The following is a 15,798-nucleotide window of genomic DNA, read 5'->3' on the forward strand; positions in this document are numbered from 1 at the left end:
GGATCCTGCCCAGCAACTTCCATCCTAGACATCACTTTCTGTGAAGAGTGCTGGTGCTAAATGAGCTATTTACAAATGTAAACTATGTCATTAAAGTTTTAAAATAAATAGACAGCCTTTACATTAGGTAGTAGCAATCTGACAAGGTAATAGATCATCCAACTACATCTTTCAACCACAATGATCTGTGTATGCTGCTCAATTGGTTGATACATTTTTTTAATGAAGAAAATCCTTGGCTCAACCTGCTCAAGAATTTCCTTCATTTTCTGCCTTTATGCTGGATAATGGTGTAAAAACTCCTTCAGTTTTGTTGGATAGTCTGTCATCACTCCAGTTGCTCCCAGATCAAATGCTCTCTTGTACTCTTGTTCTTCATTCAGCACCCAAATATACACCTACAAGATGGGATAGAAAGACAAATTATTACAGAAAATACTCAAATTTAGGGAAAAAAAGGACTTTTGACCTAAAATTTGTTTTGTGTGAGAGATGCTGCTGCATATGTTTTAAGTGGTAAATGATTAAAGTATGACAACAAAGACATCTTCTTCTATCCTGCACTCTCAAAGGGCACATTTCCTAGTGGGAACTCCACTTCGTTATTCAAGACTTCAGATATTTCTAAAAATCAATATATTTTGTGGGAAGTCCAAAATAGGCAGTTTAGCTGATTTTTATAGCCTTAAGTTTAATGTGGAGAAGACAAATAATCTTCAAGGGATTTAAATTAAAGAATCTTTTTCCAAGCATACAATACTCCCCTTGTAACTGCAGAAGTTAGTGCTCAGGAACCAAAAAGCAGTTTATAGTCCCAGCAACACACCAGGACATGTTGGGGAGAACATGAACCCATCATAAGGTCCTATCTGGCTGGTTCAAGTTCTTACTGGGTTAAAAACACATTTCCTTTTGCTTTCCCACACTGTACCTGAATGCCCCGAGCAGTGAGGTGGTCAAACAGCGCCTTCCGCATTAGCAGCCTGCAGAAAGGAGAAAGATGTTGTTTAAGGATTTCAAGCACACAGGAAACTTTCAATGTCTGTTGATGTCCTGCAGTAAGTTTTCCACACAGCATTTAGATTCAAAATGTTTTCCACAAGTGAACAGAAAACTGATGATGGAAAACCCCTACTTCAAGCAACTCAAGGCTGGTTAACACAGATACGCCGAAAATTGCTTTAGCTGCTGATGGATATTTGCATCAACTCTTCTGAAGATCAAATGCAGCAGAATTCTCACTCATCACACAGGTATCTTGTACCACATCAGATCTTGCTTTCAGAAGAGATTTTATCCTTCCCACCAAAAGACATCAAAATTCTATTGGCTACTCAAGAAATCAAATTCACAAACGTCAGACACAGAAGCAAGAGTCACGAGAGACTCATAGCAAGCACATTCAACCTCTGAAAGCACACAGCTGAGTCTCCTCTGAAGCACAGATATTAACATGCAAAGTGCTCCATGAAGTTTGTATCTCCTCTGACAACAGCATCAGTCACAATCCCATGACATGTGAAAGCTGCATTCTTATTGCTTGAATGCTCATTAGCTGAGACCACTTAATGACAGAAACTAATATGAAAGAACGCTCACTCTTGCAGGATGTTTCAGAGCAGGAAAACTAAAAGCATACAGGAACACATAGGTCAGATTTCACAATGATTTATGCTGCACTGACAAGAGAGCTAGAAGAAACTGAAAAACAAATCAAAAGTAACATATAACTACAGCAATAACTAGTTGGCTCAAGCAGTTGAAACTGTTAATATACAGGCAACAGATAAATAAAGATTTAATCAGAGGAATATCTTACGTGTCAGCTAGCCAGATAATAAATTTCTGGCTTCTTGTCATCTTATGTGGTTCTTTCAGCCTGTTGAGGAAGAAGAAACAAACAAACAAAAAAAATTTACCAGAACACAGATTAAAATATTATTTGAGATGTTCCTGCAAGAAGAACACGGAGAATAAATCTTGCAGGTTCTCAAATTGGAGCAGCAATTTCCTTGTCAGACGATGACTTAAAATTGGGTTACACAAGAGAATTGTGCTACATTTAAGAGAAACAGCAGAGACTGGCAATCAGCAGCACTCTGAGTAAAGGACGAGAACTAAAGAGCATCTGAAATCTTGTATCCGGCCTACTGACTTGCTTCTTGGCCTTAATTTGTTGGACTTAATTTGTTCTCAAGAAAGAGGGTGAAAAGGGCAAGAATTAGTTATGTGTACACATCACCATCTAGACAACATCAGTAGCTGCATGAAGGCAGCATTTACAGGGGATGCTGCAAACAGGAGCTGTTGATTTACACAGACACCCTACACTAACACTGAGTAACTCAGAGCTGGCTAGAGACAGGTTAAACACGGGAGCAGAAGACTTGCATGGCTTTCTCTTAGGAATATACAGAAGTCCTGAAACTAACAAAACAGCATCCCCAGCCTGAGGACACTAAGCAAACCAGTGCTCAAACTGGCATTATCTATCTGCTTGGATGCATTCCCATGTGGCCTGCCCCTGGGTAATCCTGCTCTGGCTTAGGGGTTGACTTTGATCTCTGGAGGTCCCTTCCAACCACTAACATTCTGTCATTCGCTTGCTTTACTATCATTTCAGTGCAGCATCCCCCAAAGACATCCAACTCACTTGAGGATGATTGAAGGCATGGGGATTTCCAAGAATTCTTCCTTGAAAGGAATGAATGGCAGCAGACCAGTGTAGAACAGGCCAAGAAGCAGGAGGACACGTTGCAAACAGAAGATGATGGGAATGTCAGCATTCTGCAGAAACCAGGAAAGAAAGATGCTAGATTAACTTGGTAGATTGTTGTGTCTGTTGCAATTAAATGTTTAAAGTTTAGTACTTGCATCTAAAGATTAGACTGTCAACTGTCTTGTGTTATGATGTGCCTGCCACTAGGTTTAAATTACTGGTAACTTGGAATCCAGGCCAAAGCGTACCACAATTTGAAGGAAATTGGGACCTGAAAAGGTAAAAGTTTCACTGTTTGCAGTACTGATTTTATTCCCTGCCTTCATCACCCTTCCAGACTATGTAGCATTTTCTCTAAGACTAGTATTACCATGAAGAACAAGCTGTGCTTTAGCACAAGACTTGCTAAACTCTGGTGTCACATCAGCTCACTTCACAACACATTTTCAAAGGTACTGGTTTATGATCCCAAGGACTTGGGCACTGACACTATGAAAACAAACAAATCTAACTGCTGTTCAGGTAGGAGATGGTGTTTTGTCCTGCACAGTTAGATTAGAACAGTAACTGTACCCTCAACTAGATCAGTTTCACTTAGGTGCATGATTCACTCCAACTAAGCTAGATTTTCACTCCTAACATCACAATTCCTCAGCACAAAGAGGAACAGAACCTACAGCTGTAAATCAGCTTTATACCCATGTAACTGTGCCAGCTAGTGGCCACATCCATTATTTCCACGGAAAGAAACACACAATGAGCAATCCCTCCGAAAATTGCTTTTGCACCATACGAGTGATGCACCAAACAGGTTCCTGGCATAAAATCCTAACAGCTTTTATCTTACAGAATAAGAATACAACATGACCAAGCTTAACTCCTTGAGTATTTCATTGCAGAGTCTACTGGTGATAACTGTGCTTATATTTTAACAGTATTGCAAGCAGAGAAGTTTCTCAGCACATCCAGAAGCCTGGCACAGCTGGCCAGATCTTGATTTACAGGATGCTTTTCTGTACCTTCTGGCACCACACAATAATAAGCAGGCAAGAAAAAAGTTCAGCTGGACCATTCTTACCTCCTTAAAACACTTGGATACAATCTCATAATTGGCATTCCCCCACACTGTCAAATGCTCTCGCTTGTACTGACTCACCAGCTCTGAAACCTGCAATATAAAATCAGCAGAACATTAATATGGAGTTATTGAAAGCTAGGTGCAGAATTTAACCGAAATTCTACTTGCTCTTCTCAACTACAAGTTAGTACACAAAATGATAGTTCTTCTGTAAGATGGTCCAAGAGCTGGAATACCTCTGCTATGAGGATAGGCTGATGGAGCTGGGGTTGTTCAGCCTAGAAAAGACTCTGGGGGGACCTTAGAGCTGGCTTCCAATACCTGAAGGGATACTGCAGAGGGACTTTTCATAATGGTGTCTAGCAACAGGACAAGGGGGAATGGTTTGAAGCTGAGGAAGAGTAGGTTTAGACTGTGTCTTAGGAATAAGTTCTTCAGCATGAGGGTGGTGGGACTCTGGAATAGGCTGCCCCGGGAGGCTGTGGATGCCTCCTCCCTGGAGGTTTTCAAGGCCAGGTTGGATAAGCAGCCAAGTCTAGTTGAGAGGCATCCCTGCTCATGGTGGGGAGGTTGGAGTAGATGATATCTAAGGTCCCTTCTTAAGCCATTCTACGATTCTGAGCACTCTCCCATCTTAAGCTGATTGTTCTGCTTTGGAAAGAAACAGGTGTTCAGGTCAACAGGTAAGAGACAAGACCATTACACCTATTAAAAACCTAGTGAATTTAAGGAAACCAGTATCTGATGAAACGCAGGTTTCCTTTTCTGTGATGAGCACTGATCTTTACACTGACATCATGTCTCCATGCTGCTTTGGCATGCAACAGTCCATAAGACCATTCAAAGTACAAACTCAACACCTCTAGGGGTGCAGCATCAGTTTCATGCCAAGACAAAGAGTCAGTAAAGAGTTATTTGCTGAATAACTTGCACAAGATCACTTCTCTGTCTGCTGTATTACCTCAGAGACAGAGCCTAAGATCTAGCATGTGAAGTATGAAGCAGTACAGGAACAAAGATTTTAGTATCACAGGTTGCTTTTTGAATTTCAACTTCATTACACCTCCTTCAGTCTCAGGTCAGTGTAGATGTTCACATACCTTTCTGATCAACACGTTGTTGTTCACCTTGATGTCAATGTTGACAGGAGTTTGTGGAAATGCCTCAAACACCTCTTTCAGGAGTGGAATACGTTTGTCTTTTCCCTCACAGTGACACTCTGGGGAAATAAGAACAGTGCCACTGCTGAGACCATTTTTAATACACCACAGATAAAAGCTGGGATGTCAGAGCACTTGTTTTCTTAAGACTTAAAAATAATATATAGTTCCTAGAGTTAGCAAATTTTAAAACTTAAAAAAAACCAAAACAAACCAAACTTGGCTTCACTCAGGTAGTTGTAATTAATTATGACAAGCTCACTTGCATAATGAAAACGCCCTGGGCATACTGCACATTTAGCTTTGCATTTATTGAATTCAGACATTATTTAGTAACAGTAGAAGTGCAAGCATAGTTAAAATCCTGAAATAGCAAACATGGATTTGGTTACCACACAAAGGCAATGAGATTAATATGGAATGAGACCAGCAAATTGAAAGAGCAAGAGACAAAGCCTCACCTTTCTGAAATGTGACATCCAACCTGCACAGATATGGTGGAAGTTCCTTAAAAACAAAGGCAGATGGGACACTCAGTTAAATGCAAGGATATAAACATGACCTATCTCCAAAAAGTCATTTTAATTCATAAGATGAATTCATAAGTTCGCTTTAAAGACAAAAACCAAAACCCATGTATTTTTTTACATGTTCTTGTCCAAAAAGCGATTCAGAAGCACTGTATTAATTCTCACTTGAACTATTTGGTATTCTTAGACTTGTGTTACCTGCAGCTGAATAAAGCAAAACATTGAGAGACATCTGTCTGAAAATCAGATGGGAAGACAGTTCTATAAACCAGGTTTTTTAAAGCTGTCATTGTAGGTGGAATTCATCTACCAGTTTTCCCATTAAAAAAATGGTTGTATGAGAAGGAGCTTACTGACTAAGCTTCCTTTGTCATCAGCATGGCAAAACAGGCCCACCTCCCACCCTACTACTGGAGGGAGTTAATCACCCTCTGGAAAGGTGCTGGTCTTCCTCCCTTAATTACACAATAAGTGTAGTTAACCTTTTTCAAAAAGTCAAGCAAGACGAATTTTGATCCCCAAACGAGTTTGGATACCAGACATGCACACAACCTTCCTGCCCACCCCAGCCACTCCACCAATGCCTTTTTAAACCTCATCCAGCATTACCATTTAACTTCCAACTTACAGAGTATTTGAGGTCTGATATGTTGACATCAACTCCTGTTGACCTCTTCAGGTTCTCGTCATGGGACACAACCACTTGTTCATCTTTTGTCAGGTGACAATCCAGCTCCAGCATGTCTGTTCCTAAATTAACCGCGCTGGAAGGGAAGAAGCCTTCCTTGAACAACACAGGTACAAACCCAACACATGCTACTGCATTAAGTGAATCCCACTGGAAGTACCTCAGATGCTTTCTGATGCAATGAATCCTCACAGCCTTGCTTTGCAAGAAGCAAATGACTGCTGCAGCAGGAAAGCTGATGCAAGAATAAACAAGTTATTATGAATCAGAGATGGAATTTGAACTCAGGAGCCTCGGCTCTGTCTTCCTCGGAAATGAAGTAGCCTACCTGTCAATTGCAGCTACCTCCAAGGATTGAGAAACCCACCTCTAAAGCATTGACTTTTGAGTGTGGTGTTTATTAATACCAGCACATTTACCACTGGAAGAAGGGAGCCCTTTTACCAAAAAAACCCAGTCCATTTTGTGGTAAACAAACAACAAGTGATAGATGTTGTGAAAGCCTTTTTTGACCTGATTTCAGTTAATCAGCAATGGATGGACCAGGAAATTAGCAACAGGGCTTTCAGACTTCTAGCTGGCAAAATGACATTAAACAAAAAGTACTATTTTTAAATGGAAAAAGTTGAGCATTTAAAACCAACCATCCCCCACAACCAGCCACTACCAACCACAACATCAGCCAGCTGCCCCAACAGCCACACCCAGCACCACCACCAACCTCCACACAAACAACAAAAAATAACCAAAAGCCCCAAAACCAAACCAAAAGAAAAACATTCCTGTTCCAATCTACTGCTTTGAAAAGTTCTAATCCAAGCCCAAAACCACTCCATAGAAGCTTAGCTCATAGGAAAACAAGTAAGGAAAGCAGAAAGTAGCAATAATACTGTTGAAAAACAAGTACAAGGAATGTCACACGAAGAGAAAACCGAAAGTTTTACTCCAACAAGAAGTGAATTGCTCATTTCAGTAGAAAAGATGCTCTGAAGGTATCAACCCAGCAGAAGGTGGGTTGTTCTTTTTTGCCCACCTATGAAGTCAGCTAGAACATCTATCTGTGCTGTACAGGACCCAAGGCTCTGTGACACCTGTTCCTAAGGAAGGGACTTTACTGACTGCTGAGGAACAGACAGGCCATAAACATTGACAAATCAGAACATACTCCTCTAAGTGTTTAACACAATTTCTAGTCCAGCTGGGATAATGGTCAAGAAGAGGGCTGTCAAATTAAAACCAATTTGTTAACTGTTTTCCAGTGCCACTAATTAAGAATTAGGAGAGGAACAAAATCCTATTACATGTGGAAGCTATACAGCCTGCTCTGTGTAATTTTTCCTCCTGAGGCAAAGTATCTCCAAATAGGCTGTGGGAGATTTGCCCAATCTGTAGAAGCTGTTCCCATCTAGCACCACATTATGATCATTTAACCAGCAAAATTTATCAGAAATATTACTGCTTGTGACATTCAGGACTGATACTGCATGGAAAGAAAAGGAGAACAACAACTTTCCTTGTTAGCAATTTGAGAATTTGCCAGGCTCTTACTAGCAGCTTACTGCTAAATAAGCTTCCTTAAAGTGCTGAGTTTTTTTTCAGCTGGAAATCAGTTTGTTCTGCAGCTCTGTAATAACACATCAAATCTGCACTGCTCCAGAGAAGAGCCCAGATTCAGAAGAGCGTGTGGGATTCAAATTCAACCACTCCAGAGCTCAAGCTGTGAAGCAGGCTCACATTTGCAAGTTAGGATGATAGAGCTCTTTTAACTCCAAATGTTTTGAAGTAAAAGGACATACTAGGAAATACAGAAGAAAAGCCTTACCTTGGAAACTAAATTCCAGGGTCTCATGGAGCACCATGGATAGGGTTTACAACATTCACCACCTGCTTCTATTGCTGTAATTACAGGTTCTAAAGCTCTCTCTCTAAGCCAAGTGTGTTCATAAAAGAAAAGGAAATCCAATGAGAAACTATCTGGAAAGTTTACTCAGCAGCTTCCTGTCAAAACAATGCTGAAGTGCAGGGCTGTGTCAGGGACAATAATACAGGCAATTAAATTCTTAGGACATTATGTCAGACACCCAAATCATTTAAGACACTACAAATGTCTCTTTTAGTTATTTTAAAATGTGAAGAAACCACCACAGAAGCATTTACAGCTCCCTAAAAACATAAGATATTGTATCATGCAAAATCAAAACCTGATGGTTTGTTTTGGTGTAAAAACCTTGTGATTGCTTTCCAGAACATCTGCAAGTTAAGCTAACACAGAAGTTGGAATTACCAATAAGGCCTCCTCTCCCCATACACTTTCTCTCCATAATTATTTCTTCATACAACAGTATTTAATATTCTCCAATCGTTGTTAAAGTGTAAACAAAAATATTTCCTTGTCAATATTCAGGTTACTGTCAAAAAGCAAAAGTAGAGGGCAGGTCTCAGCTGCAGACAAGCATTCTCTTTCAGATGCAACTCCATCCAGGGTCAAATCCACCTGCCTGTCCCAACCTGCAGAAGCAGATCCTGCAGGCACACCCTATTTGGCTTCATGCAAACTCTGATGGATCACAAATCCATCAGTTCGTATCAGCTGTCTCAGCCAATCCAGATCATTTCTCTTCACGCAGATCACCAATTTCCTACCCAGTTCCCTTTGCCATCTTACCAGCAGAGATGGGAATGAGCACATGGGAAGGGCCAAAGACTTTACCCCTTCACAGAGTATTTTCTAATGCCTAATGCAAGGTAATTGCTCTGGCTGCTTTCTGCAGCAGTAACAGACCTTTATTATTATTCAACCACAAAAATCTCAAAGCAAGTAACTGAACTATTGGCAGTTGTGAGGAGTTCAAAAAGTGGACCTCAACACATTTGTTACACTATAGCTGTGAAACAATTGAAACGTTCAGAAGAGTCACACTAAAGTCTGTGTTACCACAGAACATTATCTGACTCCTAGCACAGTCCTTACTGTTAGTACTTAATCTTACTTCTGGGAATGAAATTAAAACTGGCTACCATAGAATGATAGGGGTTGGAAGGAACCTCTGGAGATTGAGTCTGACCCTGCTGTCAAGGCAGGATCACCTAAGGAAGGTCACATAGGAACACATCCAGGCAGGTTTTGAATGCCTTGTTCAGAGCCAGAGACTCCACCACCTCTCTGGACAGCCTGTTCCAGTGCTTTGTCACTCCTCAGTTAAAGAAGTCCCTCCTCATGTTTAGATGGAACTTTTTATGTTCAAGTTTGTGTTTTTGTTACGATGTAACTTGCTTTGCAAGAGCCTTATGTATGTAAAAAAGCAGTATGATACTGAATGAAAATTAAGAAGTGGTTTAAAAAAAAAAAAAAAAAGAAAGAAAGAAAAGCACTTTGGAGCAAGAGTGGTAGCAGACTTAAAAAAAAGGCAGGCCAGCAGGAAAAAAAAGAAAAAAAGCAAACCACCAAACTCTGCTGAGCTTCCATGGAGATAGAAAATACTGCAGTACTTTCAATAGCACTGTTGGCACTCCTCACTCTGCAAGGAAATGTGCAAACTGATGAGGCTGCTAAGCACAGAGCAAAGTGAAAAAACACCCAAACAAACCAAAGAGAAGCCTGCATAATTTGGTCACTTCTCATTGGCAGCTGGAGTTTCAGATATCCACCTTTTTCAAATGGCTTTGAGAACCTTCTTGGAATTCACTACTTATATACTTGGAGGCTTAAAAGGTTTTCCATTTTAAATCCCTAGATCTGAGGCTTTCACACGTTGTGCCAATGAAACACATGCATGGAGGGAAAAAACTATAGCACGCTTTTAACAGCTTTACAGGTGGTATATTAAAAGTTAGTTAACATTTGGATTTCAGTCACAATAATTCTAGAAAACAAATTATTAATGTTCTGCATTCTTATAAAAAATAGCTTTACAAGGTTTAAATAAATTAAAGCAAGTAATCTCCCTTAAAAATGGAAGGAGTATTTGTTCATGTTTCATTAGCTAGCACAGGAAGAATCAGGCCTTGGGAGTTTTACTTGCAGTAAACACTGGTTTACTTCCAATCTACCATATGTTAGTGTGTAGAAACCATGGTTTGGGGTATCCCAATTCCTTCTGGCTTAATTGCAGTGCTGTTTAGCAATCCATGGAAGTCATGCAAAGGAAAGATGGCTTTCAGAACTAGGACACTGTACCCCAAACAACTGATGGAAGTCACAGAATGGTTTGGGTTGGAAAGGACCTTAAAGATTAGCTAGTTCCAAATCCCCTGCGCCACAGGCAGGGACACCTCCTGCTAGATCAGGTTGCTCAAGGCCCCATGCAACCTAGCTTTGAATGCTTCCAGGGTTGGAACTTCCCCAACTTCTCTGGGCAACATGTTCCATTGCCTCACCACCCCCATGGGAAAGAATTTCCTCCTAATATCTAATCTTTCTTGTCCTATCTTTCTTGGTTGCTTCACTCACTACAGACAACAAGAACACCACTAATTGAGGCATGATTGGTTCCATTTGTACTCACTGGTGAAAGGCTGCCATCGTGTTTTCCAGGTTCTCTCCAGCACCTACAAAAATAACAGAAGCTCAAACATGTACCAAATCCTTTTCCTCCCCTCAATCTCAGTTAAAATAATAAAGATTTTTAAATGTACAGATTTTGAGGAATTGTGTGGAGGAATGAACATGAAGCTAAAGTGAGAAAAATCTTGCTGCTGTTAGCTAGCTGGGGAGACTCAAGAGACAGAACTTTTACTCTCAAAGAATAACAACTGGAAAAAAAAAAAAACCCAAACAACTGTTATCTTGGATTTGTATAACACTTTGAATATACAAAACAAACTATTTGTTTTACCAGAAGTCAGACCTCCTGTTTGTCTTTAAAGGTGTTGTATTTGGCTGTGACAAGATACTCCACAGGCACAGGAACAGTACTTACAAAAAGTTTATTTCAGAGTTAGTGGGAGGAGTAACAAGAAGAAAGGGGGAAAAAGAGGAGGAAAAGCACCCAAGACTCTCTAAAGCTGCTGTTCCCTAAATGCATAACTGAGTTGATGCTCAAAGAAGTGACAACCTCATTTTTCAGTGCACGGCAATTCCTGAAACAGCACAAATCTGTCAATAAACATTTATGCTGCTGGCAAAGAGAGGTCTGTTACACAAGGAATGAAATACATCAACTCCAGTTATGAAATGAAAGGACAACCAAATCAAATTCTCTCTTAGGCAGCAGTAAACTCTGTAACTCTTAAAGCATCACTCTTTACATAAAAATCTTGAAAAATCAGCCTGGTTAGGGACTGGAAAAGTGCCTTCTCAGAAAACAGGCAATACATACTGAAACCCAAAAACATTTCAGGAAGATGCATGCAGGGATGAGGACATTTATGCAAATTTTAACTACTCGCTGACAACTATGGATGACAGACTTTGTAAACACCAATTATAAAAGCTCCAGTTAAGGCCTTGCCTATTAACAAAGCCTCACCAGCATATACTGAACTAAGCATGTCTTTAGTTACTTACTGAAAGCAAGGCAACTCTATGCACACACAACCTGTGACTTCAAATTGTTGTTATCAGGTTAAGTTAAGTCTTGTGGTAAATTAACTCAGAATCACAATGCCAAAATCTGCATGGTTTAACCCAAACCAACAGGGTAACTCCATGGGGCAGCTTCTGTGACCAGAGATTCACCAATATGTTATAGAATTTGCTTGCAGAATGAGGAACAGGCTGAGAGGCAAAAGTCCATAGGGGATAGAGAAGATGAGAAGTTTATCCTGTACCTCTAATGATTTTCTATCAGATAAGAAAGACAGTCACAGGACCTGGATGATTAGTTAAAAGTTAACTGCAATAAAAATTTAGGGTTTAGATAACTTATCAACTGTGACAATACAGCCCAGATACCTTGAACAATAAAAAAGGGGTGAAAGACCTGAGCTGGCCTTCAATTTGTGAACAAACCAACACTATCTTAACGTACCTGGGAAGAAATTCCCAAACCCAAGACTGTAAGTGACTGATGTAACAAGTCCCAGGTTTGGGAGGTAGGTATGGCAAGTTGAACCAAGTTGGTAACTTGGTAACAAAATCACTGACTTAGGTTTTCAGGAAATGAGCTGAAACAGGAATCTCAAACCAGCAACATGGATTTCACAAACTACACTCAGAAAAGGGAACTACAAGAGAGCAATTTGATGTCCAGATCATTTTCCTTCCTTAAAAATGAAAAAGCTGGGCTGACTGAAGGGCTTCTGACATGTCCTTAAATGCAGCTCCTGATTCATGGAGGAAATTTCCTCCCCCAGCATACTTCAGTATCAAATGAGCCAAAACGGCCACATCCGAACATTCTGATTGTATACTCTGGCTTTGAAAGCACCACCATGGGACAAGAGGGAGTCAGAGTCAAGCACTGGCTCAAGGAGATGACCCCTAGAAGTTCTGTTGTTTTGAGTTTGTCCTTCCCTCCCAACATAAGCAAAGAAGCCCATTAGGAAAAATGTTGCCAGCAGATCAAGGGAGGTGACTGTTCCCTTCTACTCGGCATTGGTGAAACCACATCTGGACTGCCATACCCAGCTCTAGGCTCCAAAGCACAATACAGACATGGGTCTGCTGGAGGAAGTCCAGAGAAGGGCTGTGAAAATTAAGGGATGAGAGATTCTTGCATACAAGAGGCTGAGGGTACTAGAACTGTTTAGCCTGGAGAAGATAGGCTTAGAAGGATCTTACCAATGTGTATGAAAACAGAACGGGAGGGAGTAAAGATGACTGAGCCAAACTCATCTTAATAGTACCCAGGCAAGGGACAAGAGGTAACAGGAAATTCAGTTTATAAATGCAAAAAAAAAAAAAAAATCCGTTTTTTGTAAGAGTGATCAACTAGAACAGGCTACCTGGTGGTGCTGTGGAGCTTCCATCCTTGGACGTACTCAGAACCTAACTGGAAAAGATCCTGATCAATCTGCTCTAGTCATCTGCTCTGGTCAGATGAGATGATCTTCAGAGGTGTCTTCCAACCTCAAGTATCTGGTGATTCACTAAAAATCACTGTGTTACCCTAATGCATAGACCCTGCAATCCAGTCCCTGCAGCTGGCATTGACAAAGGATTATAAAAAGAATACCAGGACCAAATTATTCATCTCAGAAATGACCAATTTCAAAATTACACGGAAATGAAGAAATAATTCAGGAATGCTCTCACTGGTGAGTGACAGGCTAAGATAAGAAAATTTTGTCATAAAGAAAGAAGCTAAATCAAAATACACAGCCATAAAAACGGACACATAAAAGGCTTCACCCCAGAGACAAAAAGGCAAACAAGTGTTATCTTGATCTCCAAAGTTAATAGGAGTAATGCAATAGGAAACCTGACACTGAGTCTAAAGCCACAGGATGACTAAAGCCTGATGAAGATTTAACTCCCACAGGAATTTAAGTTACAAGGTAAATATTACAGGGAGTAAGGAGCAAGTGATCTTCAGTCTCATAGCATCCAGTGAGCAAAGAGCTGCTGAAGTGATGTTTAAGTGTTTTACTTCTACTGTAGGTGCATTTCACAGTACATCTGTGGTCCCAGAACAATTCAAAGACCAGGGACTTTCTCTCCTAATGAATAATCCTCACACTGAATAAGGCTTTCCTGTTGCTCCAATGGTGCTTACTGCAACTGGCCAAACTCTTGCATTCTAGGCTTAGGTTTTTAATCTTCACTAAGTTCACTGCAAAGAAGTGAGAACAAAGAAGATTAAGGAGATCATACCAAGTTCCAACAAAGTCATCTGCAAGTTTCTAAGAGCTTGTAAATTAACTAAGAAACAGGTAACAAGCAAAATTAAAAAGCTTGCTTTGTTGACTGAAAATACATACCTACCAGGAAACAGCCAACATACACGTTCCAAACCAAGAGGTGCATTTTATGCTATTTTTAAGACTATAAAACCCCCATACCTATATGTAAGAAATGCAAGTAACAAGATCTATGTCAGCTCTAGCTTTGGTATTTTGACAATTCAAGGCACTAGCAGTGGCTAGAACTGTGATTAAACTGTACAAACTGTCCTAACTCAGAAGGAAATAATATTTACTAGAAATTTGACCATTTGCACAAATTGAAGGAAGGAGCAGGCAAAAGCACAGAACTCCATATTAGTGGGAAATACAATTTGACGTATTTTTTCTTTCCTCCCAATGCTTTGAAAAAGGTAGAAGCAGCTTTAAAAACATCTTCTTGTTATTTTAGATAGGAGCAACCAGCCCAGCCACAAGGCCTTAGCATAAAGTGCATGGAGGGGACCAGTTTCTCAAAGTGGGATGGGTTTTACCAGGGCACTGAACCATTAAAGGTCTTTAACAGCAAAAGGAGCAAGAACAGAGTCACAGCAAACTAATTTTCTTCTGAAACCAAAGAGCAAACGGGCAGTTGGAGGCAGAAAGACACAGTTTTCCTCTAAGCCAGGCAACAGCCCCTCTCACTAGGAAGGGAAACATCCCAATATAGAATCAATAGGAAGGAAAAAAATTATATATACATTTTGAGAGGGAAACCATCACGACCCACCTAAAACAAGCCGATTTCGGCTGACGCGTTTTGAGTGGGGAGATTAATTCAGCTTTGAAATCAAGCACTGGTCAGCAGGTGGCACCTAAAATTAGGTTGCGGGAAGAAGGTTTAAAGGGAGCCCACTGCGAGCGACTGGCCCCGCAAAGCAACCCCTCAGCACCCTCCCGACAGGGCTCCAGCAGCTCCTGCCCGGACGAGGCGTCAGGAAGAGAAGCGTCTAGAGGAAGGGGGGAGGCATCGGCCGCGGGAGAGTCCCGCAGCGCCGGGAGCCGGGGCGGGCTGCAACCCTCAGGGAGCTGCGGGCAGCCCCTGGCTGTGGGAAGAGAGGAAAGGGGCGCCCCGGGGGCGCGGCGGGAAGGGTCCCCTCCCTCCACCCGCTCACTCACCGCCGCGGTGGGAGATGTGCCGGCATCGGAAGCGCTGCCGCTTGGGCCGGTGGAGCAGTCCCGGACACTTGAGGAAAAACGCAGAGGTGAGGACATATCCGCCCAGCGTGGAGAGCAGGTACAGTGTCGCCGACATCCTGCGTTCCCCGCCCGACCTCTCCCGTTCTGTCCTGTCCCGCCCCTCGCCCGGCTCGGCCCAGCCCGCAGCCGGCTCCCAGAGAAGCGGCGTCGCTGCGGGAGCCGGAGCCGCTGCCACTGCAGCCGCGCAGCCGCACCGCCTCCCCGCCACCCCCGGGCCGGGCACTGCGCAGGCGCGGGGGGACCCCCGCCCTTCCCGCCAAGGGCTCGGCGTGAGGCGGACTACCCTTGGAGGCGCTCGGTGCCCTCAGCTCTCCTTTCTGCACGGCTGTCGCTTTTTGAAAGTAGTTAATAAACACTGCGAGCGCTTTCCAATTACACGCTTTAATTTCCCATTTCGCTTTCCCCAGTGCCGGTGGCACAGCCGCGTCTCTCACAAACCGTTCTCTGTAGTGCATTTCATTTTATTGACTGAGCTTGGGAATCTCTTAAGTGCTTGGTAAATCTAAATTCATTAGGGCGTGCAGAGGGAGATCTTGTCTTCCTCACACACCGAGGGAAGTGTTTTCCACACCCAACTGATCAGGGAGGTCCTACACCAAACA

The 15,798-nt window shown here is 41.8% G+C and overlaps 1 protein-coding gene across 1 annotated transcript; it reads right to left on the minus strand.

Moving 5' to 3' along the window:
• Window positions 1–275: 275 nt before the first annotated feature.
• On the minus strand, window positions 276–15,251 carry GDPD1 (glycerophosphodiester phosphodiesterase domain containing 1). Its single transcript, XM_054394388.1, has 10 exons — window positions 15,116–15,251; window positions 10,681–10,723; window positions 6,116–6,251; window positions 5,419–5,464; window positions 4,898–5,016; window positions 3,798–3,887; window positions 2,654–2,787; window positions 1,820–1,879; window positions 932–983; window positions 276–398 (listed from the first exon to the last, which is right to left on the minus strand). Exons 1-10 carry the CDS (start codon window positions 15,249–15,251, stop codon window positions 276–278), a joined length of 939 nt encoding a protein of 312 aa, XP_054250363.1.
• Window positions 15,252–15,798: the final 547 nt, after the last annotated feature.

This window comes from Indicator indicator, chromosome 30 (assembly GCF_027791375.1).
Source record: "Indicator indicator isolate 239-I01 chromosome 30, UM_Iind_1.1, whole genome shotgun sequence".
Lineage (NCBI taxonomy): Eukaryota > Metazoa > Chordata > Aves > Piciformes > Indicatoridae > Indicator > Indicator indicator.